General features: G+C 44.8%; 1 protein-coding gene and 1 long non-coding RNA gene across 2 annotated transcripts; both read right to left on the reverse strand.

Annotated features, from left to right (window-relative positions):
* Positions 1 to 805: 805 nt before the first annotated feature.
* On the reverse strand, positions 806 to 2075 carry LOC141100115 (uncharacterized). Its single transcript, XR_012234601.1, has 2 exons — positions 1340 to 2075; positions 806 to 908 (listed from the first exon to the last, which is right to left on the reverse strand). It is a non-coding gene; the product is annotated as an uncharacterized lncRNA (long non-coding RNA).
* Positions 2076 to 2533: 458 nt separating this feature from the next.
* Positions 2534 to 12417, reverse strand: LOC141100114 (glutathione S-transferase P 1-like). The gene is made up of 7 exons (XM_073588354.1): positions 12277 to 12417; positions 8468 to 8503; positions 7736 to 7842; positions 4388 to 4475; positions 4186 to 4289; positions 3993 to 4100; positions 2534 to 2865 (listed from the first exon to the last, which is right to left on the reverse strand). Coding segments are annotated over exons 1-7 (633 nt in total). The 5' UTR covers positions 12278 to 12417; the 3' UTR covers positions 2534 to 2676.
* Between the last annotated feature and the right edge of the window lie 10091 nt (positions 12418 to 22508).

Below are 22508 nucleotides of genomic sequence, written 5' to 3' on the forward strand. Positions count from 1 at the left end.
TTTTTTTTTTTTTTTACAGAGATATGGTGCCCACAGCCCAGAGGACAGTCTCCTCTCCTCCAGACCGTGGGTACCATCCGCAAATGTTCCGCTTACTTTTCGCATGGTGTGCACAGCCACATGCTGAAAGTAAGCAGAACAATGCATTCCTATGGGTGCGGGATGGCCGTGATTCTGCGAAATTAATGAGCATGCTGCGTTTACCGCAAAGCAATTCCACCGTGGTAAAAACTGCAGAATTAGCACAGCGGAATCCCATAGGAATGCTTATTTTTTGTGGTAAAATCCGCCGTGGAAATGTGAAAAAAATGCCACGTGTGAACCCAGCCTTAAGCTTAGAGGGTATGAAAGTGCCATTTTAAATGCAGCAGAGAAAAGAAAAAGGCATTGTATAGAACCTGTTCTTGCCATAACATGAAACCCAAAGAGAGAGGAGAAGAAAAAAAAAAAAAAAAAAAAAAAAAAAAAAAAAAACTGATCTGCTTAGATTTCTGCTATGTACACAATATGCAGAAGATTCCTGCCTGAAAACCGGACTCCTTCCTTCGCAAAAAAAAAAACGCGTGTTTTCCGGAGCGTCCCCCAGTCTCATAGAAAAATCGCTAGAAATGCGGATTTTTCTGCAAAATTGATGAGCATGCTGTGTTTTTTTCCTGTGGAAAAAAAAAAATAAACACATCCATATGCACAAAGTGCAGAATTCATTATGAATGGGATACTTCTTTTAAGCGTTTGTTTCGGTAAAAACGTGAAGAAATGCTTACGTGTGCACATAATCTACAACAAAGTAAAAGAGTACTAAATATGCAGGTTTTTCACTTTAATCACATTGTTTAATAAAAAGGCGTTGTATATTTTGCACAATCTGTTGTATTTAGGCTACTGTAGTTTTTCCATCACCCTGAAAACTGGCACCCCCCCCCCCCAAAATGTACCGAAGCTGGCATGATATGTCCACTGCTTCTGAATGCTTAATATGGCTAGTGAGAGCTTTTATGATAATATGAATGACAAATAACAGTCTGCAAAAGGATAAACTAACTACATGTGCATTTGTTTGGTTTCTGAATGCAAGTAGAGAGCCCATGTGTTAGATTTCTCTCAGTTCCATCTTTGTGTCCTTTCCAATTATTGCTTGATGCTCTTGAGGACCGACTTTCCTGGCAAACAGAACCCTTTATTTCTTACATAAGGCATAGTTTATGCTTACCTACTTTCTTAATAGAAGGTTGAACTAGACTTTTCTTAAGTAGGTCACATTTCCATATGACTGGTTTAGACATTGTGAGAAGGGGTAAATAACCTACCACCCACTAACAATGGCCAACCAGAAAGAAACCTACTAGGCTGGGGGGGTCCATGCTAAGTTCTGCACTTCCAAGATTGACAAGTCACCCTCACTCAAGTTCAGCCATGATGAGACAATTAAACACAATACCATCCTACCTTAAAAGGTTTTCTGCAGACAGAGTCATTTATAGGCAGTGTTGCCAGATGTACAGGAATTACAGGTCAAAAATACACCACAAGACAAAGTTGGCAACCCCATGTCCAGGTAATTGGGATTTGCTGCCCCAAGTGAGTTAACTTGTGCCAACTCATTGCATGCAATTCAGTTTTCACCATGTCGTTTACTAGGAAAGCCACTCCATAGTAGCATTTGGATACAGAAAACTACCATCCTCACCATTGCAGGACAGGAACAGTGCTCCACTTTGAGCTGAATGGCAAGATGGAAAAAAAAAAAAAAAAAAAAAAAAAAAAAAAAAACCTGGAAGCACATCTGGGACCTTGATCCATACTAAATGGAACGCAACTGGATGTCACATCCAGGACGATTCCAGTGTGGGCCAAGGTGGAGACCATATAAGTGGACTCCACCATGGAAAGCAAGGAAGGCATTTGAGCTCCTAGCCAGTGGTCTGCTCTAGGAACAAAAAGCCAATTAACCATCTCAGCACTAACAAAGGCACAGGAGATGGAAAATATTTTTTTGGAGCCCAATGAGACAAGATCAGCTGGAAAGAAGGAAGGAGAGTTGGTTCCAGCCACCTGCTAAAGGGGGGGGAGAAAAAAAAAAAAAGGGGGGGGGGGAACCTGAACCCCACAAGACTATCTGCAACCATCTATCCACATGCTTGATTAATAACCTCAAGCCCAATAGATACAGAAAAAAAAAAAAAAAAAAAAAAAAAAAAAAAAAAATGAGCCTTGAAATACACACACTTGACATCTCACCAAAACACTGTCTTAGAATGTACCATTATTTGATTCTACAGCTTGAGTCTGTAGCTAGAAACCCTTTAGTTGCTTTATACAGTTACTAGCAGCTTACACCACTAGGATGAGTTACTGCAAACTGTTTCTGGGTTGAAGGCATGAACAGTAGGTAATAGCTGCTGAAGCACCCCCTAGTGGTGACTGCTGGAATACAGCTGTGTAATACAGATTTAGTTAGGAAATTGTATCTGACAGATACCCCCCCAGCCACTAAATTTATATTGAGGCATGAAATAGACTTACAAGACAGTGCTCTGCTCAAAACTATTTACTTTTGAATAATTCAGGAGTAACCATTTTACAGAACATATATCTAGTTGTGACCTACAAAAGGCATCAAAGTTATTGATAGTGGCAACATTGTCAGGTTCACTTCTAGCTTCTGCTTTTCAGCACTCACTGCTTGCCATTTCCATTGATTGGTCTGTTCTTGTGGGCATCACTGGAGAGATAGGCTTCGAGTTTGGGACGGCTGCTGATGCGCTTAACGTAGGCAGAGAGGAGTGGAGAGCCTGAAAGGCAGTCAGGAGCCAAGACAAGATGGTTGCGCAGAAGATCCACCAAGTTATAATCGGCAAAGGAAATCTAAAAATCAGGGAATAATGACCATACCTGTTAGTCTAGTCTTTAAGTAAACATGGATGTGGCACACAACTTCCAACATGGAAACAGACTGTGTAGTCTGGTCTTGGATGTCTCATTTGTCCCCTGCACCCCACTAAACTACTGAACGCATGTCAGCAAGAGTTAGGCCTGACAGTCGGGTCAGACTACACAGGGTTTACATGTCATAGATCATGAGCACATTACTTGGGGGAAACAGTCAAAACAGGTTTGATAAAGATTTACAGGGTCAGATCATCCTTCATTTCAGAAACCTTAAAGCCATAAAAACAGATGCCTCTTCACTAGAAACGAGTGGATCCACACTGGTCCAGTGCCCAGATCTGTTGTATTTGGCAACTGGACAGGAGGCCTGCAAATCTTTTACCTACTGATGTGGTTTGATTAGTCAGGGCTGGTGTAACATTATCTTTGTCAGGTTAGCCTTGACAAGTCAGAAGCTGTGCTGGGGACACCAGAAGGCAGTTGTATGTCTAGCCACAAGGTAACATTTACTTGGATCGGCTCATCTCTACTTTTTACCCCTTTAAGAATTCCCTCTCCTCACAATCTGAAAGCCAAAAACATTGCTTTTCCATTGAATAGTTGTATAAGCCATTTTATTTTGCATAAGACATTGTCAATACCACCATTTTAAGTTGCATATAACATTTGTATTAAGAGGTAAGGGTTGCTGGAAAACAGCCAAGGTAGTATCCCAGCATTTGCACCAGGAGTCTGCACCTTTACCTGCACATGACAGCTGACCTATATTTGGTATCTGCATACTCACACTGACTTGGAGAATCATTGGCTGGTCAGTTTAATAATTTAGTGGACATAGTTAAAAATAAATAGCACAAGAAAAAAAAAAAAAAAAATATTGCACAGTGGTGAAGGCGTTAAAGACTTATCTAGCTGGAGACTAGTCCAGCACTGTCACTTGATTGACTGGTTTCTCCCATGGGCAAAGACTTGCTACAGTACCTTTCAAATGTCCGTGACTGGATTAAATTGGATGTTACATAGCACTTTAAAACAGGGCCCCCCCCCCCCCCATTAAAAAAAAAAAAAACACAACATGATAACTTTAACAAATCAAGTCTCACCTCCCCTCCTACAATGAAACCCTTCCCCTCATCATTGGATGCAAGCAGACATTCAAAGTGACCAACTTCAGCAGCCAGAGCCTTAATGTACTCATCTTTCCCATTTTCCTGAAAAAGTAATTATATAGGAAGTCACATGTAAATCAATGAAGAGCAAGACAGATTGTAATCCAGACTTCTGGCTGCTACTCACGTAGTTCTGATAGATTAGTCGTGCATATTTAATCCGAAGGTCTTCCACCCCATCATTTACCATGTCTATGAGTGTTGCCTCTCGATTATTTTTTCCATAGAGACCTACAGGTAAGTTATAGTTAAAGGAGTAAATAAATAGAAAAGGCGATTAGGGAGTTCAGTGTATCACCAAGCTCATGACTAGAAGGACATGCAGATACCATGATTCCTCGCAAGATGGCGCAAAATGGCGTTGGACTGATATAGGGTTAGATCTCCGTCTTTAAATCCTGGAAGTTGGCCAAACACCTAAGGAAGAAAAAAGGAAGTCAACTATAGGTTCCTATTAACTCCATAAAATCAGAGCTAAAAAACAAGCTAACTATAGTGACATGGAGACTTAGCAAGTGCAGATTGTCAGATATGAAGGACTAGTAAACAAAAAGAAAAAAAAAAAAAAATTAAAAGCCAAACTCACATGTACAACCACCATTCTGGGATACTTAACAGGGCCAAGGATATTGTGGGACTGAAAAGCTGCTCAGAATTACTCAACTGTACATCTCAAGTTAACAGGTGGAGAGATGAGACAGTACTTTATACAGTATAGCCTTCAGTTTAGTTATAAGAGAATACTAACATATCCTCATTTCATGGAAGATACTATTCTGTGAGGTTCTGAGCTCAGGGAGGCAAAAAGGGAAAAACCCTGGGATATAGTTTATCACAGCCTCTTAACACCAAATCTTATCGGTATACTTGGCTCAATTGTAAAGGCTTTTTCAGATATGGAGAAAAAAAAAAAAAAAAAGTCTGTAGAATCTGTGAATTTGTACAAGTGACTAAGAATTATGTTAATTCAGATGGTTCAAAACACTGCAATCAAGCAATATCTGGACTGTAATAGGGATAATGCACTACATGCAATAAGACTGGATATTTACAGCACTTCATTCTTTCCAGGCATCCAGACATCTTGTTCAACAGCAACAAACGGGACACCACATCACTTTGGATACATGCAATTGAAAGTTCCATCTTCAAGGGGAGGTGATCTCAGGAGGTGCCTCTGTGAGAGAAGCATCTTGGATGTTCAACTTAAATCTATGCATTCCCAATGGACTAGGCTTGCGTAGAGAACTGCCATTTCACCATTAACCTAATAATTCAGAGTATTTCCTGCTAGTATGTTGCAGGGTGGTGTCCCTGTGTGAATGCCATTTTATCATAGTTTATACGGATTTGCCTACAGTGAGGAAATTGGCGGGTTGGTTCGGTGGGCACCCAAAAGTCTGCTAGCGGAGACTGCATGGTCCTGGGATCGTCCCACCGAACACATGCTCGGCTGTTATCGTGGGCATAATGCTACTCAGACAACGCAGGGGTGAGGGTAAAAATAGTATGGCAATGCTTTATTGAACCACAAAACAGGCAGATAACAGACCAGTCACAGCACAGTTCCCAAGATGGTGCGAATTACAGAGTCTCACCCTTCTGCTGACTTGCGGGGATAATGGCAGATGTTACGTCAGTTGCCAGGGTCAGCTACCCCACTTGTGACACAGGAGGTAACGACAAGCCTAGGAAGATAATACATACAAGGTCCAAAGCCAGTTGACACGAGAGTCACCTACTGGCTTATCCAAACATCACCATGGAACCAGCAGGTCTCAAACCAGGCTCTCGAAATGTATCCATGGTTCAGTGATGGTCAATGAAGTAGATCTGTATTCTTCCAACCAGAGCCGAAAACCCCTAGGTTGTTTCCTACAGAATGATGGCGCCATCATGAGGGACATGGATCTATTATAAATTGGCTGCAGTCCTGTCTCGTTATTTGGGTGTTTTGCAGAATGTCTGGCTGTGTCGCTCTCCTTGTCTGAGTCTCTTTATACCCGAGGCATGTAAACTATTTACATTTACCCAGTGGCCTTCAGTCCAGCATCAAAATAGGGGAAAAACGGTGATGACATCAAGTAGCATTACTCAAGCATTCAATTTGCAGTCTTTTACCTCTCTGCTTTCACAGTCAAACTGGTTCCATAATACAATGTACAATTAGCATATCAGCAGTCATCAATAGTCAAAGATAGGCACACACTGTTATATGAGATAACAGCTTACAAGTCACTGTTAAGGTACTGTCACACTTAGCGATGTACCAGCGATCCCGACCAGCGATATGATGCGGTCAGGGTCGCTGGTACATCGCTAAGTGGTCGCTAGTGAGCTGCCACACAGGCAGATATCACTAGCGACATCGCTGGGGTCGCTACTTACCTGTCACACCAGGCGATCCTGCGTCCTCCCGCCCGGCTCCACGCGTCGCTCGTCCTCACAGCAGGAAGCGCCGCAAGAAGCTGACGACGAGAAACAGTCCTGAACGTTCTCGCGCGATCAGCGATAACCAGCGGGGGAGCCGGTTGTAGGCAAGTATCAGACACAGCGATGTCGCTAGCAATATCGCTATAACGTCACTAGTTATAGCGATATCTCTTAGTGTGACAGGCCCAAACAAAAATCTGTTTTCTTGACCCACCACAAATCACTTAAATCCAAAAGCCAACATACAGATAAGAGTCAATTCTTCTTAGTTTGCAAAACAGTTGTCTGGGTAATTAAGATACAATCTGGTTTCTTCACACCTGTGTTCCCTTAATCTTAAGAAAATGCAATTAGTGTATTTGTATATACTAATTTTGCTTGTGTTTTTAACTCATCTGTGGAGTTGGTTTTAGAAGGCCATGTTACTTTTGGGAGGGGTGTCCTTTGTGTGCAAGTTGTTAAAAGATCATTGGGAATGCAGCTTTGACAAAGAACACTGGCAATGTTCAAAAGGTGCTGCTATGGTCATCGATACCTTGCCATTTTAAATATTTTTCAATAAGTTCAAGCAGGACACTTCATTTTCATTTCTTCATGGGTTTCCTCTCAGACAGTCCCTTGGAGTCCTTGCTTCCCTTATACAGGGGGAGCTGCTTCTCTTATACAGGGGGAGCTGCTTCTCTTTTCCCCTGTCCCCATTTTGGATTTGTGTTCCTAAATATTACATGCAGGATTACTTATTTCTTTAAGTCACTGACTTTGTGCCAAATTAACCAAAGTGGAGCAGTTGCGCATGGTTTATAGATTTTGCAAAAATGCTCTTGATTTTGATCTGTTCTGGGACTTACTAGCATGTTTTGGGCCTTAAATGTGCAGCTACAGAATTGTATAAGCGTCTAGGCTGAGAGATTGTAACCTCTTTATGGAGGTCAATACACGTACCCAAAACACTGGCGGGGAAATCCTGACCACATCACTAATTGAGAATTTGCCACCTGAATTCACATTACAAGAATTGTATACATTATAAAAGATATCTGATGCTGGTGTACTTGTAGAGTCCATGCAAGAATGATTGTTTAATACTTCAAAGAGTTTTCAAGCCAGATATTAAACATTTTAAAATGAGTTCTGTTTTATCAGGATTATACAAGACACAAGTACACCAGCCTCAAAAGGTCCAAGATCTACTCAATGTTTGTGGGTTATTTTGCAAGATCAGGCGATGAGGAATTTCATCTCACCGCCTTGCTCTTCAGCTCTCCCTTAAGCCAAGTGTCATGTGTTACAACTTCCTCTTTCCACTCTGCTCCTTGGTCAGCCATGAGCATACGCATGGCTTCACAACGACCTGTTGAGAACATCAAACAATTTTATATACAGTTTACCCCCAAAATCCCCCTTACAGTTCCTAGCCACAGTGTAGTTCCTCACCTCCCCCAACTCTAAAGGGAATCTGTCACCCCCTGGGACATATACAAGTGACAAACCAGTGCTATCTGTATGCCTCTGCCTACTTCCATTGCAATGACCTCTGGCATGTGAGATAAGGTGCTCTCACCACCATGCATACATGGGTGACAGGAGCATGTAAAGTTCTTAACTATATTGGGGGGGGGGGGGGGGGGGGGGGGAGTGGATAGAGCACCTTAATAGCCATGCATGCTGGCACAGAAGAACATTAACACCAATACCTATAGAAGGGTGTAAAAGGTACTGCAGGGCACAGGCATGGGATTCAAGGACCACCATTACATGCCACAGGCACTGGTAATGGTGGTATGGTATAATGAGGATGGGAGGCAGAGATTTCTTCCAGGCACCACTAACCCCAGAAGAAGTTGTTAGCATACAAATTTCACAAGACCATTAATATGAGGCATACAGGTATAATTAGTTTAACATTTCTATCACCGGTATGCCAATATTGATAGTTTATATACATCCATCCCCCTTAAAGAAAAAGCTCTACTTACCTCTTACATTAAAATAAGTGATAGTGTATTCAGGCACTAGGGAGAGAAAAAAAAAAAATGCAAATTGTTAAGATGGTGTATATTAGATTTATTCTACCGTCAATGGTCTCATACTGAGGACAGAGGTAGAAGTTTAATATATGTATCGTAGTGTATGGGTCTCTGAAGAACAGCAAGTAATGAACATGAAGTTGAAGCTTGCAACAAGGACAAAGGAGGGGGGGGGGGACCCATAATGTAGTTGTGTGCAGTCATGCTAGTCTGGTCCATGATCTAAGTGGCATAGCAGTGGCATAACTTGGCAGTACCTCTGTTATCCCCATATTGCCCTCACACTTATGTAGTAAATTGGATTCAGAGAGTGCCCTTCAGTGACTGCTCCCAAGCAGTTTCCATGCCAGCAGAAAAGGACCACAAACACCTCATCCTTAATTTTGCATACATTTCTTCTTTAACCTTCTTTGAATATGAGTTATACAGTAAACACAAAAAGATATCATGCTATGGCCTCATGCACCATCCCACAGGCAGATCACAAGTGTCAGATATGAGTGGGTTCACCCATCAAAATATCATACGGTCACCATTTATGGCCACCTTGCCTCCATCACTTTGAAGACAAAAAAAAAAAAAAAAAAAAATAGTGAGCAGGAGAGTTCTCATTGGGTTCACAGTGTAGCCTTCAGTCCAAAGACAACCTAGCCATATGAGCAAAGCAGTGACACCTCAGTAACATCTCAGACATGACATCAGAGGATCACCATCCTGTGACATTTAAAAGGGTAGAAACACATGGCTACCTTGCTCCAGATTCAGCCCCTTGCCAGTTATAAGCCTTGTGCGTTAGCCTCCTGTAAGGCCAATCACCTCTGGCCTATTCTTCTTACAGCATTGGGGATTAACATTTGTGGGGCAGAGTGACCCCGCCAAGGCTCAGGAACCTTCCAGCACACAGAAACTGCCCACATAAGTGTTTAATGTAACTGTTAGAAGTCTGTAGGTTCCACATAGGCTGCCCTCCAGTACAGAAGTTAAAGGCAGGGGTGGTAGCAATACTTGCCTTGCAGTTACTCTTCTCCCAGCTTGCGTAGCAGGTCCTAGTGGTGGCTACATTTGGCAGAATTCCACCATGTTTACCACTGTGTAATATGCAAACTTTCCACTTACAGAATAACTACCGCAGTAACATTTTTACTGCAAATCATTCTTGCCAATAAGCGTAATGAAGATATTCACGCACAGTTATGCCAGAGGTCACTCTCCTGTAAGGTTAATCTTCAAGTGAAAAAGGCAACACATTACTTTTAAGGGCTCTGGTGCAGAACGACTCATTTACAGACTGTAGAATCCTAGAGACTCTGCAACAAATGAGACAGGGCAACTGTACAGAACCACCCTCAGCACTATCTATAGTAATATCCAACTAGACCTACAGCCCAAATCCGCTAATTCAGAGGAATCTATCATTAAAAGCGCCACCAAGTCTGCAGACAGTATTTTAGAGCAGATTAGTATATTGATATATAGTTTTGAAAGAAAAGATTCAGCATAACTAGAGCTGTAATCTTTAAATCTTCTGCTCCTTCTGGGATGTCGGGTCCAATGGGCAGTCCCATCAGTGACTGACAGCACTCTTCCCAGAAGTGTTCTTACCTAGAAAGCTGTCAGTCACTGACAGGACCCAAAACCCCAGAAAAAGCATTCTTTGGCAGGGGGGGGGGGGGGGGGTCACACTTGCATGTGTAATGTGAGAAACTCACATCAATACCTGGCACTCAGGACCTGAGCACTCAACTGCATAGAAATACATGCAGCCGCACACTCTGATCCCGAGTGTCAGCTATTGATGCGCAAGTTTCTCGCATTACACACGCGAGTGTGACCCCGGCCTTAAAGTCATTGTTTCCCCTAACTGAGGTGCAGCTGGAGGGGGCAGTATTCACAAACGGGATCATAAGCAGAGGAGTCCTTATTTCACTCTTCAGCAGTCTGGTGTTGCTGTAATAGCAATTCATTTTCTACTTCATTCCGACCTTGAGATGTTTTGGAGTCCTAGCTTCTGACTAGGAGCGCGACCAGTGGCGTGCACCTCACCACAGATCCTACTCCAGTCCCTGTTGGAGTAAGGTTTGTGGCATAGCGAATGCTGCAGCTCGTCATACCACAGCTCCATCCAATTTGTTGGAGCTGGGCGAAAAGGAAATGAGAATATGAAAATTAGCAGTTTGAAGACTCAATATAGAGCTAACAACTTGAGGTTACTCAATAGATGGCGCAAGTCTGATGACTTCCCTTCTCGCAATCTCCCACTCACAGCTGTACGCAGGCAAAGACTAGGATTACTAGTTCATATAGCACAAACTATTCAGCATAAAACAGCTTTGCCCACTTTGATGCCAGTTCTAATGCCCAGAACCCACTTGGGCCAGGCTGGAGTGACCTCAATTTGATGTGGGCCATCAATATTTTTGCAATGTCGTGAGATGGGTGGCCCAAAGACATTTAACCCCTTAAACCAACAGTTATTCAAATTGTTAAAATTGACTGTCCACTTCAATGCCCAGATCCCATGTGGGCCAGGCTGGAGTGACCTCATGTGGGCCATCAGTGTCTGCAGTGGGAGATAAGTGGCCCAATGTCATTTAAGGGTGTGCGCACACACTGTGGATTCTGCTGCGGTTCCGCAGCAAAAATTGCTGCGGTGTACAGTACCATTATTCCCTGTGGGAATAAAAAAAAACTGCAGTGCAGATTTTTCTGCGGTTTTGAAACTGCAGAAAGAATTGACATGTCAATTCTTTCTGCGGATTCCGCTGTGGTTTGCCATCTCCTCCACTGAGATGAAAAACCGCAGGGCAAAACCGCAGAGCAATCCGCAGGTCTTTTGACCTGCAGATTTACCAGCGGATTTTACGAAATCCGCACGGCCAAATCCGCACTACAATCCGCAGCGTGTGCATGTACCCTAACCCTCTTAAACCTGCCAGTTTCAGTATTGTAGTTTACTGTATAGTAAGCATCACATACCAGAAAAAATAAGAGGCTAACAAAAAGTGGGCACTGCAGGAAAGGGGTTAGCTCATTGATTAAGCAGGTCACGACTCCGCAGCCAGGATTAGGCGCCAACTGTGCCCCAGCAATCCCGGCCAGCTTCAGGGCAGAGTTACAAGCTCTATAGAGCTTTTGAGTAGTGGCAGATTATGCACAATGCAAGTAACAAGAGAAGGGTGGGGGAGGGGGAATAAAAAAAAAAAAGAAAACACCACACCCCATTAGGGATAACTTTCATCTCAAGTGCAGTGCAACCTGCGGTCAACAGCAACACAGATGGTGGGGCATTACTATGGAAGCCTGCGAATGTGGCCTCACAGGTCGCTCAGAAGCACACAAACGTCTGATATAAGAAACAGAAGTAAGACATACAAAAGGCCACAGATACTGATGGCACAAGGATGAAGAGTGGTTTTCTTGACGTAAACCAGCATTGTGCACATGCATGTGTGAACGCGGCCTTACAAGCGCTGCCCTCAGCCTTTGGGCTCACACAGAGCTGACAGGTAGGATACAGACATTTATCAGTCAGCCATACAGGATAGGAAGGCGATAAGAGACCAGGTAACAATCTGCCCATCAGTCACACATACGGTACTGCAGCTCCTCAGGAAAGCCTCCAGGATCAGGCGTCATCCTCCTGGCGCCCTGCCTGCTATGGCTGACACCGTTATAGACACAGTGCACACACGCCGCCCGCCAGCGAGAAGAGCAGACACCGTGCAGTCGTGCACACACACACACACACAATGGCCTACTTTTGTCTCCAGGTGCAACGGCAAAAGACCAAGAACCAGTCACAAGTTCACCGAGACGGAGCAAGTGTGGCACAGCCCAGAGAACTGAGGCTTTATAGGTCGTGTGACGCGATGAGCTGACTGGAAGCCCCTCCTACCACTAGAGCCGGGGAGGGAGGTGGACACTGGGCAGTGTGAGACGTGTGCACTGCGTCAGTCACAGAAATGGCGGCAGCGGGCGTGTGATTTCGGTTGGCGCTTCTCTGACAGTGGCAAGAGACCAAAATGTGCCTGCCGTGTGGTCTGGCCCCCCCAGAGATTACATTTTGGCAAAGACCTCTTAGTACCTTTTAATTATAACAAGTAAGAGGCAAATGCGGTTTTTACACAAAATATAAAAAATGTCTCGTGAATACACCCACAAGAAATAGCGGGTGAGGAAAGTTCACCAGCTGTACACACTGCACAGAACGCTAGGTGTACATGAGATATATATATGTATTCTTATTTTACAAGCTATGTAGCATGCGCCGGTGTCTGAGCAGAGCTGGTCTTTTTAGGGGGCACAATACTGGGGCGAGGGGCACAATACTGGGGCGAGGGGGCACAATACTGGGGCGAGGGGCACAATACTGGGGCGAGGGGGCACAATACTGAGGCGAGGGCTTCTGTGTCACCTCAGAGCATTAAAAGATTAGGTCTCTTTCTTGTCAGTGTGTCCAGTACGTGGTGCCGGTTTTCACACATACCGGAGACAATTACATAGGCTGGAGTCACACGACGTATAAAAAAATCAGTCCGTTTTCACAGACCAGAATCGCACAAATGTTTCATGAACAGTGATCCATATGTCATCCGACTGTCATGCGAGGATGCGATTTTCTCACATGTAAGCATCCGTGTGACATCCATATGACAAGATTTTCTCGCAGGCTTGCAAAATGGACATATATTGGATCCTAATGACAGGTTAAAACACAAATGAAAGAATAGCTATATACACATAGAATACATATATATATATATATACATGTCATTGACACACATATATATATATGCCGTATATATATATATATTATAGTTCATAGAGTTCTACAAAGCATAATAGCCGCTAAATCAATTGCTGGCTTCTGTAAAATCATTACAAAACCTGACATGAAATGAAACATGGCTTACATACAGTAAACCATTTCATTTCATTTACTTTTTATATGTCTTTGATTAATAATTAGATTACGGTATTTGTGTAAAATTTTGGACATGTAGGTGTTAAATTAATGGGTAAATTTGTTGAAAACAATTGTGTGGGCTCCCGCGGTAATTTCTCCACCAAAGAGGGAAAGTGAGTGAGGGCAGATATTAATAGCCTAGAGAGGGACCATTGTTGCCTCCCCCCGGCTTAAAAAAATCTGCCCCCAGACACCCCAGAAAAGGCACTTAGCCTCTCTATTCCCATTGCCTTTAGCAGTGGCTCATGGGTTAATAATAATGGGTTACTGAAAGGTGACATTGAGCCGGGTTAATAATGGAGAGGTGTCCATAGGACACATATCCATTATTTAATTCTATAGTATTGTTCTGTCTCCGACATTTAATTCATAATCCCTGATTAACTGCTTGTTAACGTTTACAGTGTTTTCTGGCTCCATCTAGTGACCAGAGTCATAACCACAGTTATTGTGTGTTTTACTTTCACTTTCTATTTCCCTCCGTTTACAGTGCATTCAGGTAAGGTTGCAATGCATCCTGGTAGCCTTTTGCAAAGGATTATGGTTAGTTCAGCCCCCATTTTCCCTCCAGTCCACCATTTTCCTTCTGCCTGCATTCAGGAAGCATCTCATTTCTCTTCTCCCCTTGTGACAGCATCGCTGGTATGTATTTATGTTTCCTGTATCCAATTTTTATCTCATATTAGCCTGCTTAGTTAGTTCTCCCCTGGTTAGCTATTAGTGCAGATGATGTATTATGTACAGTGGGGCAAAAAAGTATTTAGTCAGTCAGCAATAGTGCAAGTTCCACCACTTAAAAAGATGAGAGGCGTCTGTAATTTACATCATAGGTAGACCTCAACTATGGGAGACAAACTGAGAAAAAAAAATCCAGAAAATCACATTGTCTGTTTTTGTTTCATTTTATTTGCATATTATGGTGGAAAATAAGTATTTGGTCAGAAACAAAATTTCATCTCAATACTTTGTGATATATCCTTTGTTGGCAATGACAGAGGTCAAACGTTTTCTGTAAGTCTTCACAAGGTTGCCACACACTGTTGTTGGTATGTTGGCCCATTCCTCCATGCAGATCTCCTCTAGAGCAGTGATGTTTTTGGCTTTTCGCTTGGCAACACGGACTTTCAAATCCCTCCAAAGGTTTTCTATAGGGTTGACATCTGGAGACTGGCTAGGCCACTCCAGGACCTTGAAATGCTTCTTACGAAGCCACTCCTTCGTTGCCCTGGCGGTGTGCTTTGGATCATTGTCATGTTGAAAGACCCAGCCACGTTTCATCTTCAATGCCCTTGCTGATGGAAGGAGGTTTGCACTCAAAATCTCACGATACATGGCCCCATTCATTCTTTCATGTACCCGGATCAGTCGTCCTGGCCCCTTTGCAGAGAAACAGCTCCAAAGCATGATGTTTCCACCACCATGCTTTACAGTAGGTATGGTGTTTGATGGATGCAACTCAGTATTCTTTTTCCTCCAAACACGACAAGTTGTGTTTCTACCAAACAGTTCCAGTTTGGTTTCATCAGACCATAGGACATTCTCCCAAAACTCCTCTGGATCATCCAAATGCTCTCTAGCAAACTTCAGACGGGCCCGGACATGTACAGGCTTAAGCAGTGGGACACGTCTGGCACTGCAGGATCTGAGTCCATGGTGGCGTAGTGTGTTACTTATGGTAGGCCTTGTTACATTGGTCCCAGCTCTCTGCAGTTCATTCACTAGGTCCCCCGCGTGGTTCTGGGATTTTTGCTCACCGTTCTTGTGATCATTCTGACCCCACGGGGTGGGATTTTGCGTGGAGCACCAGATCGAGGGAGATTATCAGTGGTCTTGTATGTCTTCCATTTTCTAATTATTGCTCCCACAGTTGATTTCTTCACTCCAAGCTGGTTGGCTATTGCAGATTCAGTCTTCCCAGTCTGGTGCAGGGCTACAATTTTGTTTCTGGTGTCCTTTGACAGCTCTTTGGTCTTCACCATAGTGGAGTTTGGAGTCAGACTGTTTGAGGGTGTGCACAGGTGTCTTTTTATACTGATAACAAGTTTAAACAGGTGCCATTACTACAGGTAATGAGTGGAGGAAAGAGGAGACTCTTAAAGAAGAAGTTACAGGTCTGTGAGAGCCACAAATCTTGATTGCTTGTTTCTGACCAAATACTTATTTTCCAACATAATATGCAAATAAAATGAAACAAAAACAGACAATGTGATTTTCTGGATTTTTTTTTCTCAGTTTGTCTCCCATAGTTGAGGTCTACCTATGATGTAAATTACAGACGCCTCTCATCTTTTTAAGTGGTGGAACTTGCACTATTGCTGACTGACTAAATACTTTTTTGCCCCACTGTATATATGAATCCCTGATGAACCCCGTATTGATTGTATCCATATATGTTTTTGTTTGTAGTTTCACTGCATCAATATACCATCACGTTCAATAAAGCACAGATTCAACCTACAGTCTTCTTATTGGACCCCGGTATAGCGGTTTAGCTGCCTGTATAAGCTACATGAATTCTGCTTCATTTAGTGAGAACAGAACAGTGAAACAGCGGCTATCCAGCTAGTGGGAACTCAGAGAAAGAAGAGTCTTCCATCCTGCAAGGGCCAGTGAAACAGCGGCCATCCAGCTAGTGGGAATTCAGTGAAAAGACAGTCTTCCATCCTGCAGGAACTAGTGAAACTGCAGAAATCAACCTAGTGAGTGTCACGGTCCATTTTTGGAGCCGTGGCAGAATGTGGATTCTTATAGAAACCTTTTTCCCCCGGTGGCCGCTGGGTTTTACTACAATTGTAGTTGTTTTGGTGCTGGTATTGCCCCCGGTGGCCGCTGGGGTTATAACACTTTTGAATTAACCAACAGGTGATGACTACTCCCCCCTCCTTCCTATAAAAGGTCGTCATGTGCAGTAAATCACTGTTGGTAATATTATTTTCCTTTGTGAGTTATTGGGTGCAGTTCACTTTATTCCCTGTCTCACCTCCTGGGGAGGGGGTTGGTGGTTTAGCTCAGGGCTAAACAGGAGATAGGGACAGGTCGGAGACTTGGGCCTCACTAGCTTCAAGTGTACCCCCAAGTTAAGGTGAGTCAGGGCCCCCCTTAGCCTGAGGGGCAGTTCAGGGGCCCAGGTTCCATGTCTCCTGCTTTGTCCCAACTTCCCCGTGACAGTGAGATTCAAGTCACCGGCTACACAGAGACAACACAGTTGCAGCAATCTCTGCACAGCCAAGCGTTTCCCCCAAGGCACCATGTCCCACAAATCACACAGGACAAAATCTGTTACTTCCATCTCCTCAAAGACTATCCATTAGCAGCACGGTCGCCATTGCCCGCGCAAATGCTGAAGCCGCCAAAATGCGGGCAAGCTATGCTGAAGAAGAAATGCGACTTAAGTTAGAGAAGGCACGCTTGGATGCTGCCTTAGAGAGCCTAGCAGCAAAAAGAAGCTGCTGCAGCCCTAGCTGAAGCAGAATTGCTAGAAGCCGCGCACAACCCTGAGGCGCATAGCTGAAGCAGTATGTCAAGTCTGAAGTTGCCACTGCAAGATTCGCCACAACGCACATCTCAGTATGTTAATGAACTTCCTGATCCAAACTATAACCAAGAACACGACACATCCAGTGAAGGGAGTGAGAGTCATCATGAGGCTCAGCTCCAGGAAAACGTGGAGCAAAACAACTCTGCTAATGACCACCTTGCCCCTCGCAAGGTAACCAACGTGAATCACCTTGCTGACACACCGCACGTCAGACCGAAGCAATATGACACCGGCTGGCGCCACCCTGAGGATACTAACAGGTATGAACGCACATCACTATCAGGGTGACCCATCACCAGTATACTCTGCTGACAACCGGTTCACAACAGAATTTGCTATGTTCTTCACACAACGTGATCTGGTTGCCAAGGGACTCATGAAATTCACTGACCACACTGAAGGTTACAGAGCTTGGAAAGCTTCCTTCCAAAATGTCACTAGAGACGTGGGGCTACAACACAGGGAAGAGATAGACCTCTTAGTCAAATACCTGGGAGAAGAGTCAGTCAAACACGCAGTAAGGATCAGAGACATTAATATAAACCACCCTCAAATTGGCCTCAAAGAGATCTGGAAGAGGCTGGATGAGTGTTACAGCTCAGCAGAGGTAATAGAGAGAGCCTTGTTCAAAAGAATCGATGACTTTCCTAAAATATCTAACAAAGGTCTCCAGAAACTTAGAGAACTAGGTGACCTGCTAAAGGAAGTCCTAGTTACCAAATGTGAAGGTGACCTACAGTACAGACCAAAAGTTTGGACACACCTTCTCATTCAAAGAGTTTTCTTTATTTTCATGACTATGAAAATTGTAGATTCACTCTGAAGGCATCAAAACTATGAATTAAGGCCGGTTTCACATTCGCGCTTTTGAGTGCAGCGACGGCCTGCGCACGGCCGCCGCTAAGCCCCGCCCCCTGCCCCGCCTCCACCAGTATCTCCGCCTCCGGGCGCATGACGTTGCATGCGTCGTGCGTCCCCTATCTTCATCACAGAGGGCGCAGTCTGCGCACAGTCTGCGTTTGGCGGCGCATGCGTCCTTTTGACGGTGCGCCGAGCACAACCAAAATGCAACAGGTTGCGTTTGGCGCTGCTCGGCACACCGTCAAAAGGACGCATGCGCCGCCAAATGCAGACTGTGCGCAGACTGCGCACGGCCTGCGCCCTCTGTGATGAAGATAGGGGACGCATGCAACGTCATGCGCCCGGAGGCGGAGATACTGGTGGAGGCGGGGCAGGGGGCGGGGCTTAGCGGCGGCCGTGCGCAGGCCGTCACTGCGCTCAAAAGCGCGAATGTGAAACCGGCCTAACACATGTGGAATTATATAATTAACAAAAAAGTGTGAAACAACTGAAAATATCTTATATTCTAGGTTCTTCAAAGTAGCCACCTTTTGCTTTGATTACTGCTTTGCACACTCTTGGCATTCTCTTGATGAGCTTCAAGAAATAGTCACCGGAAATGGTTTTCACTTCATAGGTGTGCCCTGTCAGGTTTAATAAGTGGGATTTCTTGCCTTATAAATCGGGTTGGGACCATCAGTTGTGTTGTGCAGAAGTCTGGTGGATACACAGCTGATAGTACTACTGAATAGACTGTTAGAAATTGTATTATGGCAAGAAAAAAGCAGCTAAGTAAAGAAAAACAAGTGGCCATCATTACTTTATGAAATAAAGGTCAGTCAGTCCAAAAATTTGGGAAAACTTTGAAAGTGTTTCCAAGTGCAGTGGCAAAAACCATCAAGCGCTACAAAAAAAACTGGCTCACATGAGGACCGGCCCAGGAAAGGAAGACAAAGAGTCACCTCTGCTGCGGAGGATAAGTTCATCCGAGTCACCAGCCTCAGAAATCGCAGGTTAACAGCAGCTCAGATTAGAGACCAGGTCAATGCCACACAGAGTTCTAGCGGCAGACACATCTCTACAACAACTGTTAAGAGGAGACTTTGTGCAGCAGGCCTTCATGTTAAAATAGCTGCTAGGAAACCACTGCAAGGACAGGCAACAAGCAGAAGAGACTTGTTTGGGCTAAAGAACACAAGGAATGGACATTAGACCAGTGGAAATCTGTGCTTTGGTCTGATGAGTCCAAATTTGAGATCTTTGGTTCCAACCACCGTGTCTTTTTGCTACACAGAAAAGGTGAACGGATGGATTCTACATGCCTGGTTCCCACCGTGAAGCATGGAGGAGGAGGTGTGTGTCAGGAACACCGCACTGAACTTGCTCACTGAGCCAGTGCGCGTGTCCTGAGTAAAGCAAACTGCTCAGAGATACCTGTGGAGCGGGCAGCAGCAGAGAAGGTGCGTACTTCAGAACAGCAGGACCTGAAGCACGTGACTACTAGGGGCGTGGCCTAAACTTCAGAGAGCTAGGAGCTGCAGGAAAACTTCTAGCAGGGTAACTGCGGGACAAAGTTACCAAGGGGCATAGACAGGGAGGATAGTCAGGGTGTAGCCAATTAATCATACACGGAGATAGCTGCAAAGTACAAGAGGGGCGAGCAGAGAGTAGTCAGATCACAGGCAATGAGTCATACACAGAGAGGGTAGCGCAGTACAGAATCAACAGGCAAACTCACAACGGGGAACAGAACAGGGTCAGAACCACATAAGCAAGCTATAAGGCAAAGAACAGGCACAGTCAGGCACACGGGTCAACGCACTCGGCCAAAGGCAAAAGTATAATTGACGGGGATTGGAGTTTCCCAGGGGTTTAAGAAGCTCTCCCTGAACCAAAGTGAGGCCAAAATAATTAACCCCAGGCGTGCAGGTCAAAGTCTGCACTGGGCTCCAGACATTAACCCATTGTCACGTCGCCGTCAGACTCGGGGCCTGCTGTTCCGGCCTTGGCCACTAGGAGGCGCCGGCCTGTCACGTCGCCGTCAGACTCGGGGCGTGCTGTCCCGGCCTCGGCCACTAGGAGTCGCTGGACTGTCTCATCGCCGTCAGACTTGGGGCCTGCTGTTCCTGCCTCAGCCACTGGGAGGCGCCGTGGTTCGCCCCCGAGTGATGGTGGCGACAGAGAAGGGGCTCCTGCGCAGACATCTGATGGACGCAGGCTCCGCTCCTCTGTCGGTCATGGAGGGGTTGGTGCATCGCCATCTGGCCTGGTCCTGGGGGGCGGTCCTGATGACATCATCAGTTCGGGAGCCTGTGAGGGATGACCTGATCCCTCAAATTCCTTGGGACTGGTCTTGCAAGCCACCAGATATATTCTTGGTTCCCCTATGTGCTACTGTGTGATTTGCTATTGTTTGACTCTGACCTCAGCCTGAATTTCTGACCCCTCTACTGGCTGACGATTTTGCACCTCTGCTATTCTCCTGGTTTGTGACCTTGGCCTGGATATTCGACTCTGCTACTGCCTGCCGTTTTTGTACCTTTACCGCCCTCCCGTTTTGTGACCTTGGCCTGGACTCTCGACTCTGCCACTGCCTGCCGTTTCTGTACCTCCGCTGCTCGCCTGGTTTCTGACTACGTTTTTGGTTCCCTGCCTTCTTCCCTATTGGCGACCGTCCTGCTCTGGCGCACTGCTTCTAGACAGCCACCCCCTGGGCCTTGCTACAATTCCAGATCCCTGTATAGGGGTTAAGGGTCTCGGGGTTTCTCGGAGTGCTGTCCCTACTGCAGCCCAGATCCGCGGACGGACGTCACACCCATGAGGTGCAGGTCAAAACCTGCACTGGGATCGTGACAGTGTGATGGTGTGGGGGTGCTTTGCTGGTGACACTGTTGGGGATTTATTAAAAATTGAAGGCATACTGAACCAGCATGGCTACCACAGCCTCTTGCAGCGGCATGCTATTCCATCCGGTTTGCGTTTTGTTGGACCATAATTTTTTTTTTTTCAACAAGATAATGACCCCAAACACACCTCCAGGCTGTGTAAGGGCTATTTGACCAAGAAGGAGAGTGATGGGGTGGTACGCAAGATGACCTGGCCTCCACAGTCACCAGACCTGAACCCAATCGAGATGGTTTGGAGTGAGCTGGACCGCAGAGTGAAGGCAAAAGGGCCAACAAGTGCTAAGCATCTCTGGGAACTCCTTCAAGACTGTTGGAAGACCATTTCCGGTGACTACCTCTTGAAGCTCATCAAGAGAATGCCAAGAGTGTGCAAAGCAGTAATCAAAGCAAAGGGTGGCTACTTTGAGGAACCTAGAATATAAGACATATTTTCAGTTGTTTCACACTTTTTTGTTAATTATATAATTCCACATGTATTAGTTCATAGTTTTGATGCCTTCAGAGTGAATCTACAATTTTCATAGTCATGAAAATAAAGAAAACTCTTTGAATGAGGTGTGTCCAAACTTTTGGTCTGTACTGTACAAGGACTTGCATTCAAAAGTTGCCCTACAATCTACAGGATAGGTGGCTCACACATGGTTCCACGTACAAATACAAACACAGTGTTACATTTCCTCCCTTCTCCGTTTTAGTAGACTTTATACACGAACAAGTGAAAATCAGAAATGATCCCAGCTTTGATTTTGCAATGTCATATTCCACACCGTCACCAGCTGCAAACCCACGCAGAACATCTGTGGCAGTACACAAGACTTATGTTTCTTCTGAAAGTTCAAATTACAGGTCTGCTGGCCGCTCTCAATCAGAGACAAAGGTACAGGAACCTGACAAGCAGTGTCCGCTCCATCAGAAGCCTCATCCTCTCCTGAAATGCAGAGCCTTCAGGGGAAAATCTATGCCAGATCGCAGAAGCTTCCTGAAAGAGAATAGCATCTGCTACAAGTGCTGCTCATCCACAACTCATCTCGCCAAGGATTGCAAGGTCAGTGTAAAATGCAAAGTGTGGCACCACAGATTATAACACTGCTCTACACCCTGAAACTGCTCCATGGAGTGCACAAAACACGCCAGCTGACAGTCAGCATGGCGGGGAGGAAAGGAGCACCGATGCAGCTATGCCAGAGATCATTTCACAATGTACTGAAGTCTGTAAAGGGAAAATAGACAGTAGGTCCTGTTCAAAAATATGCCTCGTCAGTGTGTATCCAAGACTGTATGCTATCTTGGATGATCAAAGTAATCGATCCTTGGCTAGATCAACATTCTTTGACCTATTCAACATCAAAGGACCAAGCACCCCCTACTCATTAAAGACATGTGCAGGTACTATGACAACAGCTGGCCAAAGCCATTTACTACCAAATTGAGTCCTTCGACAGTCAATTCTGCCTACCATTACCTACAATCATCGAGTGTAGCCAGATCCCAGACAATAGATCTGAAATACGTACGCCAGATGTGGCAATTCATCACACTCACTTGAAACGCATAGCACACCTTATACCGGAATTCGACCATCAGCCAAAGATAATACTGCTGTTGGGAAGAGACATCCTACAGGTTCATAAAGTGAGACGTCATATCAATGGACTCCACAATGCTCCCTATGCCCAAAGGCTAGACCTAGGATGGGTCATAATAGGAAATGTATGCTTGGGACATATGTACGCCCCATCT

This window comes from Dendrobates tinctorius, unplaced genomic scaffold (assembly GCF_039654945.1).
Source record: "Dendrobates tinctorius isolate UK_male_01 unplaced genomic scaffold, ASM3965494v1 ptg000103l, whole genome shotgun sequence".
In the NCBI taxonomy this organism is placed as follows: Eukaryota; Metazoa; Chordata; class Amphibia; order Anura; family Dendrobatidae; genus Dendrobates; species Dendrobates tinctorius.